Source organism: Talpa europaea (assembly GCF_964194135.1).
Source record: "Talpa europaea genome assembly, chromosome: 5".
In the NCBI taxonomy this organism is placed as follows: Eukaryota; Metazoa; Chordata; class Mammalia; order Eulipotyphla; family Talpidae; genus Talpa; species Talpa europaea.
Genome location: NC_140071.1, coordinates 89,322,753 through 89,339,810, shown reverse-complemented (window position 1 = coordinate 89,339,810; position 17,058 = coordinate 89,322,753). Strand labels below are relative to the sequence as shown.

Sequence of the window (17,058 nt, the reverse complement as noted above, 5' to 3'; positions counted from 1 at the left end):
ACATATCACTGCTTTTAAAGCATCCCATATGGTTTGGTAGTTTGTCTATTTTCATTAGTCTCTAGATAGGTTTTGATTTCTTCATTGGACCAACAGTTGGTCAAAATATTTTGTTTAGATTCCACATATTTTGGGTTGTTCCAGGATTCCTTTTTATGGTTAATTTTTAGCTTTATTGAATTGTGGTTTTTGAAGATAGCTGATATAATTTCTGCTTTTGGATATTTTCTGAGGCTTATTTTATATCCAACTACATGACATATTCTTGAAAATGTTCCATGTATCCTGGATTAGAAAGATTTATTGTTTTTAGGATGGGAAACTCTGCACATATCTAATAAATCCATCTGATTTAATACTTCATTTAAGACCTTTATTTGTTAATTTTCTGATTGGATGATTGGATGATTGGATCCCTTTGTGTCAATGGTGTCTTGAAGTGCCTCCCATAATTATGATTTTGTTGACATATTTTTTGGGGTCTATTAGTCGTTGCTTTCTATAACTACATGCTCCTATATTTAGAGCATAAACATTAGTAATAGTTCTATCTTCTTGGTGAGTTGTTCCTTTGACCATTATATATGTCCATCATTGTCCCTGATTATCCTTTTTAGTTGAAAGTCTAGCTTACTGGATATGAGAACTGCAGTTCCTGATTTACTATCCAAAATATTAGCAAGTATGGCCTTATTCAAAGCTATTATTTTTAGTTTGTTTTTGTCTTTTGTTTTTTTTTTTTAAAGATTTATTTATTCATTTATTTATACAAGCACTGGGCACAGTCAGAAGCACAGGAGGGTGAGAGAATTCACCAGAGTCAGAGTGGGGAACAGAACAGGCAGACAGACGAAATACACTGCTGAGGGTGTGGCAGGAGAGGTCTGCGCGCCATGTGGGACCCTCTCCGGGGATCCATACAGTGCTGCAGAGGCTTCGGCAGCTTCGCAGCCCAGTGCTCAACCACTGCGCCACCAGGGGAGGCCCCCTGTCTTTTGTTTTTAAATGGCTCTCTTGTAAACAAAGTATTGATGGGTATAATTTTTTCAAGTACATTGTTAGCCTATGTCCTTTATTGGTAATACAGACAATTGACATTTAGGGTGATTATTGATATGAACTATTTATTTTCAGTCATTTTGTTTTTGATTGTTTTATTTTGCATTTTTTTCTTTTTCCCCTTGTTTCTCTCTATTCTTTCTGAATGGCTTTCCTTAGTAGTACTATCAATTTATTTGCTTCTTTGTCCGCAGGTGTCTATTCTGAACTTTTGGTTAGTGGTTACCATGGGGTTTTACTTGAATTCTTATGTTTTAGGTCTTTTATGAACTGGTGTCTGCTCTCCAACATTAAACTGTACTGGTTCTACCCATTTCTTCCTCCCCCTTAGTGTTTGGTGTTTTTACTCATACTATTCTTGCTCGTGATACTGATGTTATATTGTTCTTCTCATTTTGCTGAGGAGTTAATGGTTCAATTTTTCTATTCTTGTAGAAGAATTCTTTTTTAGTATTATTTGAAAAGTGGGTCTGGTGGTAAACTCCATTAGCTTCTATATGTCTGAGAAAACTTTTTTACCCCTTCATATTTAATTGATAATTTTGCAGGACAGAAAATTCTTAGTAGACAGTTATTGTCTTTTCAGATTATGAATATTTCCTTCCATTCTCTTCTCGACTGGGAAGTATCTGGACTGAAATCTGGAAAATTTCTAATTTGGGAGCTTTTTAAATTATTTTGTTGTTGTTGTTTCCTGTAAAACATTTTATTTGTCTTTGACTTTGAAAATTTGATGACATATCCAGATGTAAATCATTTTCATCTAAGAATTGAAGTACTCTCTCTGCTCCCTGGACTTTCATATTTAATTCATTGTGTAGGTTTGGGAAGGACTAACTTATTATTTTTTTGAATAGCATTTCCAGTCCTATTTATTTTTCTTCCCCCTATGGGAGTCCAATCATTCATAGGTTCCCTCTTCTAATTAAGTCTGACATAGAGTTTCCTCATTTTTCCTTTGTCTTGGTGTTCTCTTTTCTTCTGAATGTGCAGTTTATTTATTTGAGTCTTCACAGCTGAAATTCTTTCTTCCATTTTGTCTATTTAAAGCATTAAATTTATCTGCATTTCATTCAGAATATTTTGTATGTGTTATATATGCAATCACTTTAGTGAAAAACTCTTTGTTCCTGGATCTCCCAGTTTTCAGTCCAGAGAATTTCCAAGCCCACTCTTGTATCAGGAAAATACCTCCAAGGAATTTTGCAAAGTCCTGGGTTCCCTCAGCCTGGGCTGGGAAGTCCATCCCCAGCCCAGGCACACACCCTCAGTTCCTCCTATTGTTTCCCCTCAGCAGCCACCAACCTTAGTTCTTGAACTCTCGCGGAAAGTCCTGAGACTGTATAGCTGTTTCAAAGCATCTGAATTTTCCTAGGAGCAAGCTCAGTCATTTTTTATAGTTGTTTTCAAAGGAGAGAATAAAAATCCTGCCCTTTATATTCTGCCATGTTGTGGGTAGAGTCCTATTTCGGGTCTTCTTGATATGGGCCATTCTCACTGATGTGAGATGGTACCTTATAGTGGTTTTGATTTACAATCCCCTAATAAGTGATGATGAGAATTTTTTTTCATGTGGCTGTTGCCCATCTGTATGTCTTCTTTGGGAAAGTGCTTATTTACCTCTTCTGCCCATTTTTTCATTAAGTTGTTTGTTTTCTTTTTGTGAGTTGCATGAGTTCTGAATATCAATTCATTATCAGATGTATGATGTACAAATATTTTCTTCTATTTGGTAGAGTGTCTTTTTGTTTTACTGAGAGTTTCTGTCACTGGGAAGAAGCTTTTTAAATTTGATGAAGATCCATTCATTTAAATTCACTTTTGTTTTCTCTTGCCAGTAGAGATGAATCACAAAGAGATCACTGAAGTCAATGTTGTTGGGTGGTTTGGCTGTTTTTCATCAACATATGTTATGGTTTGTGGAAGGTGTGAGATGGTGATCAAATTTAATTCTGGACGACATTGTATACTCTTGGTTTCTTTGTCATATACTAACTGTCCATTCATGCATGGGTTTGTTTCTGGCTCTCAATTCTAATCCACTGTTTTTGTTCCAGAATCATACTATTTTGGTGACTATAGCTTTGTGGTATAGTTTGATGTCTGGGAGAGTAATACCACCATTATTCCTCTTTTTTGTCAGGGCTGTTTTGGCTATTTCAGGGTCTTTTGTGGTCCATTTCAGTAACGTTTGTTCTATTTCTTTGAAGAATGCCATTTGATAGGAATTCCATCAAATTTGTATATTGTTTTGGGTAAGATGGCCATTTCAACCATTGTGATTCTTCCAATGCATGAGCAGGGAATATCTTTTCTTTCTGTGGGCATCTTCTATTCTTTTAACAATGCCTTATGGTTTTCATCATACAGGTCCTTCTTCTTTCTTAAATTTACTCCTAGTTACTTAATTTTTTAAATGTGATTGTGAGTGGAATTGTTTTCTTGATTTCCTTCTCTTCTACCTCATTGTTTGCATATAGAAACACTGATGTCTCTAATGCCTAATCCTCTCAATGTGATGTAAAATGCATAAAAGGTTTTGGGTAACATTTGATAATTATCTTTAGGTTACCTCATTTACTACCTAATCAAGTTCTACACAATTAATAAATCAATGGAATTCTAGAATTACCATATCTGAAGAAGAAATTCAAAGACTGAAATAAAGAACCCCTTTCAGGGCTTAAAATAAACAAATACATAACCATTTCTTAATGCCTCTTAATTCTTTTTTTAATTATTTATTTATGCATACAAGAACTGGGGTACAGGCCAGAGATGCGGGGGGTGAGAGGATTCACCAGAGACAGAGTGGGGAGAAGAACAGGCAGATTGACTGAAATACACTGCTGAGGGAAGCAGCGGGCGAGACAAGAGAGGTCTGCTGTGCCATGTGGGTTGCTCCCTGGCTGGTAGGGGATTGAATTCATGCTGCAGAGGCTTCGGATTGCTTCATAGTGCGGTGCTTAACCCCTTGCACCACCAGGGAGGCCCTCAAAATTCTTAATCCATTTAGAAAATTAAAACGTATGCTATTTCAGAGGTATGATTTTCTTCCTTGCAAAGTGTCTACTAAGTGAACTGGAAATTCTGTTTACAAAGTACAGAAACCACTTTTTACAAAGGATTATCTTTACAGATATAGACACAGTGTAAAACATAGCATTTTCCAAACAAAGTAGATGTTTTTATGATATTGATATTCAAATACAGTGTAATAAGTTAGAAAAAATTAAGGCATAACTGTGCTAAGACCCACAGAAGAGACACATAGCTTGAATTTTATTGAATGTAATGGGTAAAGTGGTAAGGAAAGTGGACTAACAGAAAGTAGAATTAAGGGTAGGCCTACCATGGTTATATGGGAAGGATGAAACAGAGGCTTGACTTAGCACTTCCAAAACTCTAGTGTCTGAGCCCCATCTCTCTTTGGAATAGGTACATAAGTCAAAATTTATCCCACAGAGAAAATAGTAGCTACTCCAAGTGGAAGGTCCAAAGCTGCAGGATATTTCATTCCCAAATAATTATTTTCACAGTTCTCTGGTTCTCTGATAATCCAACTGACATGAGCAATAAACCTCACAATGCAACTATACCACATTGCTTACATCCAGGAGCACATCAGCATTTCTACCTATAGCCCTTGAATTGTCACAATATGAAGTGGCTGGTGGATGCTAAGGTGAAATTTACCTTTCACTTTTCTTATTAACTAAAGTGCCCCTCACTGAAATACTGGACAAACACAATGAGTTAGGAAAACCAGGAACAAGCTGAAAAACCTCTGATCTTTCCCTAAAAATAAAACCCAAAAAACTACATGTTAATGAATGGATAAATTTCCAAGATGCACTTATCTGTAATTCTTGATGCCTCTTTTTTTTATTAATAGTTTACCTAGGAACAGCTTCGATTATGATGAAAATAAGTTTATTATTCGCTAAGGCTTCATTTTCAAAATGTTTTAGATAAAAACATTTATAAATTAGATAAATTTATTAAAAACATTATAAATTAGATAAATTTATAAGTAAGAGGATGGTCATTAAATGAATAACAAAGGAGCTAAGTTTGGGGCCCCCTTGGTGGCACAGGGGTTAAAGTTTAAGTGCTATCAAGCTATCCCCAGCCTCTTCAGCATGAGTTTGTTTCCCAGCCAGGGAGCCAACCCACATGGTGTAGCACACCTCTCCTGTCTTGCCCACTGCTCTGGTGAATTTCAGTAGATCTGCCTGTTTTTCTCCCCTTTCTGTCTCTGGTAATCTGTCACCCCCCTCCCCCCACCTCTGGCCTACACTCCGGGTCTTGTATGCATAAATAAATAAATCTTTAAAAATAATTAAAATTACAACTAAAGAAAAAAACAGCTAAGTTTAATTTCAGAATTCTTTTTCTAGTGCCCATGCTGTAGAACTGTCATTCTCTGCTGCCCAGTGACACACCTGCCCAGTTTTGAGCCAGACAGATGAGTATAGATGAAAAGTGTAGTGGGCCTCCCCAGTGGCACAGCAGGTTGAGTGCAGCACTGTGAAGCTGTCCACAGCCTCTGCAGTGCCTGTTCAATTCCTGGCCAGCTAGGGAGATGCCCACATGGAGTGGCAGACCTCTCCTGTTTTACCTGCTGCTCCCCTTAGTAGTGTGTTTCGTCAGTCTGCTTGTTCTGTTCCCTGCTCTGTCTCTGGTGAATCCTCTCACCCTCCCGCACATCTGGCCTGTACCCCAGCTCTTGTATAAATAAATAAACTTAAAATAAATTTTTTAAAAAAAGAAAAGCATAGTTATAGACACCCTATGCAATGGCACACTCTTCATAAGCAGCAGACACTTATATGTAAAGATTCACATATGGCACAGGGGTCAACCACAATGTCCCAGGCCCAAGAGCCACTGCATTTGACTTTTTCACTTCAAAGCTCTTCTTGCCAGAGCTACTGCCACTGGAGTATCCACACCCATCACTGCTACCATTTTGGAAAAGTAAGTTTTTTAAATATCAACTTAAAGATCAAGCAATTCTAAATAATAAACATGAATGTTCTAAGAAAAATAATTTTTGCAGGTCCCCAATTTGGGTTTACTCTGGCACTAAATTAGTTTCACATAAAGCAACAATAATGCACAATCACAAAAGCAAGAGTTTCGATCTGAACAGAGACTAATTCTGCCTCCATTCATTCACTGTCTGTGAGGTATGTGCAAGACATTCTTCTAGGACATGGGGCAGGGTTAAGAATAAAATAAAGACCCAGCCCTTCTGCAGTTTATTTTTCATTCTAGTTCAGGAATTGGCAAACCACAGCTGGTTGCCTATGTTTTCTGTTTTCAGAAACCAGTTATTATTCATACAGAGCCATGCTTCTCACTCATCCCTTTAGGTATTGGCTGTGGCTCCTTTCCTGCTACAAAGAGTAAAGTAGCTATAATACAGATGTAGGAGCCATGAAACTAGAAATACTTACTATTAGGCCCTGTTCCAGGCTTCGGTATACAAGTCACTTGTCTTCCTATCCCGATCTTCCACCATTCTATCATCCCCCCAAAACACATTCCTCACCCTTATTTATTGCTTTTACAACATTCACATGCAAGAAGGTCTCCCTCATTTACTGTAAAACCTTGCTAACAAGAATTGTGTCATATTTTTTTTACCATCAATGCCCACAGCATGAAATTAAATTAGTTAAAGAACTTGTGTCTCATCTAGTACATGTTAGTGGAAACTGATCAATCCTTTGGACTAATAATTTTATGGATAAGAGGTCAAAGCCATTCCCACTGCTTGAAGCATTCCTTCCCACTACATACACACACACACACACAGAGAAATACACTCTCACTTTTTATCTTCCCATACCCTTGGCCACCCATTTTAGGCATGGGGGTTCCATAATGTCTTCTAATCCCTGTCACAACAGAACAAAAGACTGAGGTGCAAGAATCATCTGAATCCCACATTAGACTGTAAGGTTTCTGATACCAGAGAACTTACCTGTGTCACTACTATCTTGCACAATATTAGAAATCTAGTAGGTATTCAAACTTTGTTGAATAAATAAACCTCTATATTTTTATAAATGACAAGTATAGGAAAACAAAAACAAAGTGTGTTTTCAATAAAATCAATGTTTAGAAGTAGGAAAAAAAATGGTTACATTCCCTACTCATTTCATGTTCACATAATACATCAATCATTTCTATTAGACCTTCCCTTCTCTTCTTAGGCCAAGGTGATGGAAATGAGGGTGACGGTGCAGCACCTGAGAACCCAGGCTGTAAAAGCGGAGGGAGATAGAGGGGACACAGCAGGAAATTGAGAAGATTGCTGCTATTAAGGAATAAGGAAACTGATTGAGCAAACCAAGAAGAATATGAACCAAGTTTTTCACTTTCTGAGAAGATATTTCACACACATAGGGACATAGAAAGAACCCTGAGGTATAGACTGGAATTGGAGGTATTCATGAGAAGTCATGGGTTTTAACTGACAAACATAAAGATACAGAAATTTTTTGATGTGTTTTTACATGTGTGTACATATATCCATACATCACTTCCTAAGTCTTTCTTGAGTGTAGCCTAAAAACTATGGCATCCCAGCAGCAATCAACAGTCCTGACACCCAGATTTTGCTTTATCAGTACCATCCTCCACAAAAAAAGAGTGAACTTAATGTAGTGGAAACATATGTTGATTTATAATGATGCACACCAGAAGCTTACCTAAATAATAAGAGAAAAAGGGCATTTTTCATAAGGTAGAGAAATCTCACCATTTGGAATTCTCATACTCAGATTTTGTCTTATATACTTAATGTCCAAAGAAAAATAAAAATCAATTTTTGGAAAATATAATTACTACTTTGAATGGTGGTGATATTACCAATCACAAACCAAAACTAAGTTAAAAAAAAAAAAACAACCTTCCACTCAGAAACTTTACTGAGTGGAAGCCAGCCCATAGGAGAAAGACTAGAAACACCACACCAACAAAAGGATGACCTTTTTCAAGGATGCCTAAACCAGAAATGTGAGTTAGCAAGCAAAACAATCCCTGGTGTTCTGGTGTTCTTTAAGCTGTAAAGAAAGAATTGCAAGGTTGCACTGAATTTTTATGAACATAGGAATAAACCTAAGGTAGAACTAATTTATTGTTGAAATGCATAACATTGAACTGTTAAAAATGTTGAGCAGGTGACATTTGTGTATCAAATTACTAGTCTACTAGTTTTATTTTTTTCTACTAGTTTTAAAACAAAAGATAAATGTAACCTAGTGTCCTTTGCATTTTAAATCTAGTCATCCTGCCTATATTCAAATATTCTACTAAAGAATATTTGATACTAAAGAATTCAGATACCTGAAACCAAGTAGATTCTCTATAATTGCTCATTTCCCTCCCACTCTACAGACCATTCCACTACCACATGAATTCATTGCTAGTTGAACAGAATAAAAACCATACCATTTTTGTTGATGTGGCTATTAAGATAGACAAAATGCACTGAGCAGACTTACAAGTTCTCTTGTCACTTAGGAGTCAACTGCATATCTTAAGCTAAGTTACATTTGTCTTACATTTAAATAGTTTATATAATGGAAGAAAATATTAAGTAACTTGTTATAAACTACTACTACCTAAACAGGCCACTCATTTAAAAAGAGTTTATTTAAAATCCAAAGCACTTTCATAGCGTATGATCACTTCAACCTCTCTGGAACCAAATCTTGCTTTCAGAACATAAAGTATGTAAGTATCTAAAATTATCTGACTCGTACAACAGAAGATCTCCCTTTCAAGATTAAAAAAACTGGGCCTCCCTGGTGGTGCAAGGGGTTAAGCACAGCACTATGAAGCTGTCCACAGCCACTGCAGCACAAGTTCGATTCCCAGCCAGCCAGGGAGCAATCCACATGGTGCAGCAGACCTCTCCTGTCCCGCTCACTGCTCCCCTCAGCAGTGTATTTCAGTCAGTCTGCCTGTTCTGTTCCCCACTCTATCTCTGGTGAGTCCTCTCAGCCCGCCCCCCCATACCTCTTGCCTGTGCACCAATTCTTGTATGCATAAATAAATAAATAAATCTTTAAAAAAGGATTAACAAAATTGAAAGTCAGAGATTATGATCAAACCTCCAAGGCCAAGGAGTTGTAAATCAGACAGTCAAGTCTCTTTCCACTAAGCCGCACACTAACCCAAAAAAAAACCCCTAAATGACACATTAATTACTTGGTTTCTCCAACAAGAATTGACACATACACACAACCATTTTAAAAACAGTCTGGGAATTCCTTTAAAATGTAAACATATAAAAAACATGAACTCTAGCAATGATGATTTCACTTCTAGTTTAGCCCAAAGAAATGAAAGCATGTGTTTGTATATTTATACAGACTTGCACACAATGGTCTGTAACCACTGCATTTGCAATAGGCAAAACCTGTGAAGTTATTGTCTGTCAAGAAAGCAATTTAAATAAAAGTTCATGCACATACTTAACATTCTTCAGTATTTCTTTCTCAAATGTTTTTCGACCAAGAAAGCCACTCTTCACTTTTACTCGATAGCAGATGTTATGAAAACTTAACACCGCTCCTTCACTGCAGGCCTTCATGTCGTTGGAGGTGGTCCCAGGGAGGCCATTGGTGTTTCTTTGTGACATTGTAATTAAAACCGGGTCTTTACCGGAAGACATCTGGAAAGTTTCTTCTGCTTTTCTGCAGTGGGAGAAGCAACAGTGAGTTCATAATTCAAATAAATGAGATTGTAAACACTAGATAACAGTGCACTTAAGTTCGTTTTGGTACAACCTTGAATTATAAAATAAGTATGTCCCAGGGCCTCCCTAGTGGCGCAGGAGTTAAAATTTCAGTGTTATCAAGCTACAGCCAGCCACTTCAGCATGAATAAAATTTCCGACCAAGGAGCTGACCCACATGGGGCAGCAGACCTCTTCTGTCTCGCCCTCTGCTCTTTCAGTAGTGTATTTGGTAGATCCGCCTGTTCTGCTCCCTACTCTGTCTCTGGTGAATCCTCTCCCCCCACACCTCTGGCTGACACCCCAGTTCTTGTATGCGTAAACAAATAGAAATAAATCTTTTTAAAAATAAAATAAGTATGTCCCAGATATGTAATATACGGCACGGTGACTGCAGTTAATAAGACTTTATGATGTATTTTTAAATTGTTGAGTAGAAAAAAGTACTCTTCATAAGAAAAAAAATTTTCTTATTATATGTGGTTAATAGAATTATTGTAGTAATCACTTTATATTATATGCAAATAATCAATCACTGTAGTGCAGAACTGAAAGTAATAATGCTATATGTCAATTACAACTCAATGAAATAAAAAATAGAATCCAAATTTTTTAATGTAAAATATCCCATTAGTTATTTGATTCTTATTTAAGCAAAAGTATTTTTAATATATTGGGTTCAATAAAATAAATTTAAAAAATTAATTTCATTTAATTTAAATTTCAATAAATAGCTCTGCTTTCAATAAATAGGCTGCGTCACAGTAATAATGATGCCAGTGTGTGTGTAGTTACTATACAGCTGTTGCTGCCGCTTTACCAGAGTTCTTGTCTCATGAAGCCGTAAAAAAGAATTCACAGACTTTTCAAATAAGTAAGCAGAGAGAAGCAAATCTTGTCTTAGAAAGAAAAGTTTATTTTCACATTTCAGACTTGTTCACAAGCTGTTAAGTTACCTTAAAGTCTTACACTAATTAAATATTTTAAAGCGTTTTTTAAAACTTGCTTAGTGAAACACTTTTAACTTCATTGATAAACTTAATACTCTCTGTTCTAAATTTTTTAACTGCTTAACTATTGACTTGACTATACTAATCATTTTTATATATATAATTATTATCATGTTATATGTATTTTATATATAATTATTATATAATATAAATATATATAATTACATAAAATTTTATATATATAATTTTTATTATTATTATATATATATATTTATATATATAAAAAGGACAAAGAACAAAGACTCCCAGGTATAAGGTACCTGGGAGGGGCCAAGATGAGCCCGTATGGGGTCTTGCTTCAGGAATATACACTTTCTTTCCCTCATTATCTTAAAATTCCAGTGGTCTCACCCTGATTGGTTAGTTCTCAGGTGGTCTCACTTACTCTGCTACTGAGAAGGGGAATCTTCACATTCCTTATCTTTCATGGTACTCCTTACTGAATGTCTTGTTGACCTTAGTCCTGGAAAGTTTGTTATTCCCACTGGAATTAGTTACATTCCTCTTGATGTCCTTATCTCTGGAGACTTCCTTAACTCTCCAGAGGTCCCCACCTGCAATGTCCCTAAAACTACCTGATTACCCTAACTTGCCCTATGACTCAATAAGAACAGCCCTGGCACCTTTATTTGAGTAGCCTGCCTTGAAAAGCATATTAAGATACAATTTAAGATCCAGGTCAGACTACATCATCACCATCACCTGTTGCTTCTTGGTTCTTTAATTTTGTAGTTTGACATTGTTATTACAAAAAGGGGCTTAGGAAAGGAGTTGGGGTAAGCAAAATTTCTCTGAACTTATAGCTCCCAATTTTACATCCCTGGTTGTTATGTTCCTTCAATCTCCTTAGAAGGTAAATTACAAAATTGTTTAGGATGACATGATTTCCTTAAAGAGTGAACACATTTAGCAAGATTTAGAATTATATATAAAAATGATTAGTAAAGTCAACTCAATAGTTAAGCAGTTAAAAAAATTAGAACAAAGAGTATTAAGTTTATAAATGAAGTTTAAAGTGTTTCACTAAGCAAGTTTTAAAAAATGCTTTAAAATATTTAATTAGTGTAAGACTTTAAGGTAACTTAACAGCTTGTGAACAAGTCTGAAATGTGAAACTTCAATAAACCTAGTTTTAACTTTTAAAAATCAAAGTAATCCGTGAAGAACTGGCTATGATGAAATAACTTCTCTAAAGCAACCACCCTCTTAAGTTGCTCTCTAATAGGGGATCCAAAGCAATCAAGACTTGAGGAGCCAAAATCCTAGAAAGGAAAGAATGTGAAGGCAACCCAGCATGCTGTGTCCTTCCCTGAACGCAAATTGCAATCTTGTGGGTCAAAACTCAGACAAAATAGGCAGAAAGAAGTTGCTAGAAGCTAGAAAACTAAGCAAATATTTCAGCAGTCTGTCAGTGCTAAGGAGACAAAATTTGGAGCTGCAAGCCTTCCAAAGAGAAGGTACCCTAGAGAACCAAGCTGTTGAGATCCCAGATGGGCTATGCTCTGGGAATAAGGAAAAAACAGAAATAGACCAACCATTATGCCATCAAACTGATCTGCTCATCCTTTGCCTACTAAAGTAAAACCTATTTTCTTTTTTTTTTCCCCAAAGATTTTATTTATTCATGCATGCAAGAACCAGGGTACAGGCCAGATGTGAGGGAGGGTGAAAGGATTCACCAGAGCAGGGAACAGAACAGGCAGACTGACTGAAATGCACTGCTGAGGGGAGCAGCGGGTGAGATAGGAGAGGTCTGCTTGCCATTGGGTAGCTCCGAGGCGGTGTGGATCAAACCGGCACTGCAGAGGCTGCAGACAGCTCCACAGTGCTGCACTCAACCACCTGCACCCCCAGGGGAGGCCAACCTATTTTCAAAGAAGTTATCACCATCCAAATTTTCAATAAAATAGACAGAAATCATCAAACACTGACTTTCAAATAGCTGGCAATGTTTAAGAAAATAAATAAAAAGGTAGACTATTACCAAAGTTGCAAAGTCTGTTTTTTTTTTTTTAATCAATAGATGAGTTGAACAGTTGTTTAGATGCAGATTACAAAAAAGAAATAGTAAATTGGACGATTGGTATGTAAAAAACCTCCAGCCTGAGGTGTTGATGAAAATTATCACATTGAGGACCTCCCTAGTGGAGCAAGGGGTTAAGACACAACATATGAAGCTATCCTCAGCCACTGCAGCACAAGTTTGATCCCTGGCCAGGGAGATACCCACATGGTGCAGCAGACCTCTCCTGACTCACCCGCTGCTCCCTCAGCAGTGTATTTTGGTCAATCTGCCTGTTCTGCTCCCCACTCTGACTCTGGTGAATCCTCTCACCACCCCCACACCTCTGGCCTGTACCCCAGATCTTGTATGCATAAATAAATAAATCTTTTTTTTTTTTAAAAGAGAAAATTATCACATTGGAAATAGATTTAAAACAAAACAAAACACTCCACACTGAAAAGCATGGAAACCACATACAAGAGATTACGAAACATATGTGATACGAAGAAAAAGGTCTGGCAACTATTTCCACTTTTGGAAACTGAAAGAGTAGAAACCATTTAAAGATTAGCAGCCAGGAAACTAAAGGTAAATAGATTAAATTTTAATCTATGAAGACAATGAATGGTAATAATGAACCCAAGCCCTCAAACTACTGAAAGACAAGGCATATGTAACCTCTGAACCTTACATCTGGACTTTCTAACTTCTTCAGCTGCCTCTCCATGTATTAGAAACCAAAATACTCCAGCGAACTCAATCACTTCCCCAGCTGCCATCCCCATTTGGTGTTATATGACAAAAGGACACATTCTAACTCTCTCAAGACTCATTAAGAGAAGTGGGTCATTGGCTCAAGATGAAAATCTATGGTTTTTTTGTGATATTTCTTGCCAGTACAAAACACTAACTGGAACTAAAGTAGTCAATAAAGATCATCCATACCCATACAAGATACATATCTAAAATGTTCAAATATTATAATAACATTAGAAATGTGTACATGCAATGAGTTTGCTTTCGCTGTGACAGACACTGTAACCCTTACTGCCTAGGAGTTGCTTGGTTCTTCACTAGGATTCTAATAGCCTCCTCAAGAGAGAGCAGGTTCTTAATAATTCATGAGCCACAAGTCAAGTGAGTACATGGGTACAGAAGAAGCACCCCCACCAGCTGAAGCACATTATACCCCTTCAACAAACACAACTTTGTAAACATTTCTGACCATGTATAAAAAATATGAGTAAAGCATTCCTCTAAGATGAAACAGAAAAATCCATAATAGTAACAACTAAATAAAGGCAACTCCTCAATAATAGCAAAGAACTCAATTTTTTTACTAATGCACTATAATGGGTTTAGATGATTCACTACAATTATTGCCTTCAGGAAAATGTTACTCTTTCCCAATAGACGGAAGTTTTCTGGGCATATGTGTTGGGCTGACAGGCTTAACATATAGTCTTTGTATATTAAAAAGAAACCTTATACAAGAAAACTCAAAGTGATATAAATGTACAACAGCACAGGGACTATAATCAAAACTATGAAATTTGAAAGCTGCTAAGAAAGACTTATTGTGATGATCATTCACAATATACACAAATGTTGGATCATTATGTTGAACACCTGAAACTAAAATAATGCATGTCAACTATACTTCAATTAAGAAAAAAGAATTTGTTATTTAAGCCAAGCAAAAAACCTCCAAGTCATATCTAGGTTTCCCTATGACAAAAATCTTTCTTGCTTCCAGAGTCCCTGCTAGTCTTAATTGGGTTTTTATCACTTTTGGGACCTAGATGCACATCATGTAGACCATGAAGTCCTTTGATAAGAGAAGCATCTAAATGTTTTCATAGCTCATCTGAACCCAGCTAACTCATGTAATGTGGGCTGATTATATCTCTCAGTCTAGCAGAAAAGTACTTTCAAATAAGATCAAGGAATTTGCATAGATTTTTTGTCTTTCCAGCTGTCCCTTTTCAGGCATCTACCTAAATCACTTTCCAATTCTTTTTCCTTTCTGACTAGTGAGGCCATGTTCTGTTTTGAAGAGTCAGAACATTTTTTCTTCCACAGATGCTGGTGTATCTATATTAAAAGAATGATAACCTACATTAAAAATACTATTTTTCAGAAGATCTGCCTGCTCTCCACTTTGTCTCGGGTGAATCCTCTCACCCCCCCCACACCTCTGTCCTACACCCCAATTCTTGAATGCATAAATAAATAAAAACAAATCTTGGGCCTCCCCTGTTGGCGCTGTGGTAGAGTGCTGGGCTGCGAGGCTGCCTGCAGCCTCTGCATCTCCAGTTTCTTCCCTGGCTGCCAGCGAGGGTCCCACCAAAAAAAAAAAAATTCTTAAAAAGATACCATTTTTAAGATACTCTTAATCTGATAGTCCACTGTATACTAAGCACATAACAATGGAGACCACACAGATGCAAGGAAAGTCCACAGGCTAATTCTAAAGTCCTCAACCAGATACCTGCCCTCAATTACAGCCATCACACATGCTACTAGAAGCCAGAGAAACCTCAGCTCAAGAGTTCTGGGCTCTCTTCCCAGGAATAATACTAATGAGATTTGCACTCTGCTTCAGAGTCATAAGGGCATCTATGTAAGCATAAACCCACTTCAGCTATTTAATGCCAAGAAAATACAATCCTGACATGGAGCGAGAAATTTTCAGATCTCTGTTGGGTGATTTGTGAATGGGCAGAAATAAAAACAGGATAGTATTGAATACTGTAAAAAAGAACATCTGAATTTTAAATTTCATACATTATCCCTTGCTTTTTAATGTCCTCTATCAATCAATGTATCTCATTTGACAGATCCACATGGAGGCATCCAGGGTCGACACTATATTCAGGTCAGACCACTGAAGTGTTCCAGGCAAAGGAGCATCCTGAACGAATCCACCTATCAAACTCAAAGCATTGAAGCAGGCTGAGCTGAGCAATGTGGCACAAAAGAGAAGGTCAGCCAGACAGAAAGGAAGAGCCCACACTGCGGAAGTCTGTAGTCAGTGAGGAGCCACTGAGGCCTTTTAAACAAGAAATGGTCATGACCCTAGTTATGTTTTTAAAAGACACTCTGCAGCACTGTGAGGCACTCACCAGCCACTGCAGCACAACTTCAATCCCCACCAGCCAGGGAGCAACCCACATGGTACAGCAGACCTCTCCTGTCTCGCCCACTGCTCCCCTCAGCAGTGTATTTCAGTCAGTCTGCCTGTTCTGCTCCTCACTCTGTCTCTGGTGAATCCTCTCACTCCCCAAGCCTCTGGTCTACACCCCAGTTCTTCTATGCATGAATAAATAAATCTAATAAATAAATAACACTCTGACTCTTGTATAGCAAGTATGAAAGCCAAGGGTCTGTAAGGAGTCTACTGCAGAAAATTAGGTAAGACAGCTTGAACTAGGGGAAGGGCTAGAATCACAGAGGGCATGCCAAAAGTTCGAGGGCTCAATTCCAACATGGGAACTTTCAGATGCTTGTGAGACACCAGAGAGAGAGGGATAATGTGTTAAAAACTGAGAATCATAAATTTGATTCCTAATGTTACAGGACAGGGAGAGGGGCACCCCAAAACCCCCAAATCTGCCTGCTCCAAATAGGTTTTGCAATCCACTGCATCAAGACAAAACATATAAGGCCATTAGGAAAGGAACTTTAATACAATTAGTGTGCAATACAGAAAAGAAGTTTCCAAGACAAGCACCCAAAAATTACCCAACCCCTCATGAGTAGAAGTCCACCTAAACAGGGTTGGCCCAAAACAAGACCTCTGAGGCCTGAGAGACTGCCACAAGTCTAAGGCACTTTCTGCTGGGGACCCACAGAAAAGTATCAGAAACAACTAGACAAGTCTGGGAGGAAAAGAGCAAAATAAAAATCAAAATAAAAGCTGCCATTGTTAACCTCCCCACGGGTCTCTCACCCACACTTGTTTCAACCAGTCCAGGACTAAGAAGCTAGTGCAGATTCTTCACATGTCTCTCTACTCCATGTGCCTCCTCCAGGTCTCCTTCTTGCTCTCCATCCTTTTTCCTTCCTTTTCCCCAGTCTCCTCTCCAGCTTCTCCTGCTCCCTGCTCAGCTGCAGGCTCCTTTCCTCCTTGATGGGGCAGGGAGACTGGCACCTCCCTTTTTCCTGGAGACGACCCTATTACAATCTCCCCCTCTTAATTTTTATTCCACCGTATCTATGGTGGTACA

At 37.6% G+C, this 17,058-nt stretch overlaps 1 protein-coding gene across 1 annotated transcript in view; it reads right to left on the bottom strand.

Annotated features, from left to right (window-relative positions):
- ABCG2 (ATP binding cassette subfamily G member 2 (JR blood group)) overlaps positions 1-9,751 on the bottom strand; it is a gene marked incomplete at both ends in the record, with an annotated part of 44,308 nt that extends 34,557 nt beyond the window's left edge. The window contains one exon of the mRNA XM_084233228.1: positions 9,552-9,751. Within this exon, the coding sequence (XP_084089354.1) occupies positions 9,552-9,751 (200 nt within the window). The remainder of the gene's footprint in view (positions 1-9,551) is intronic.
- Between the last annotated feature and the right edge of the window lie 7,307 nt (positions 9,752-17,058).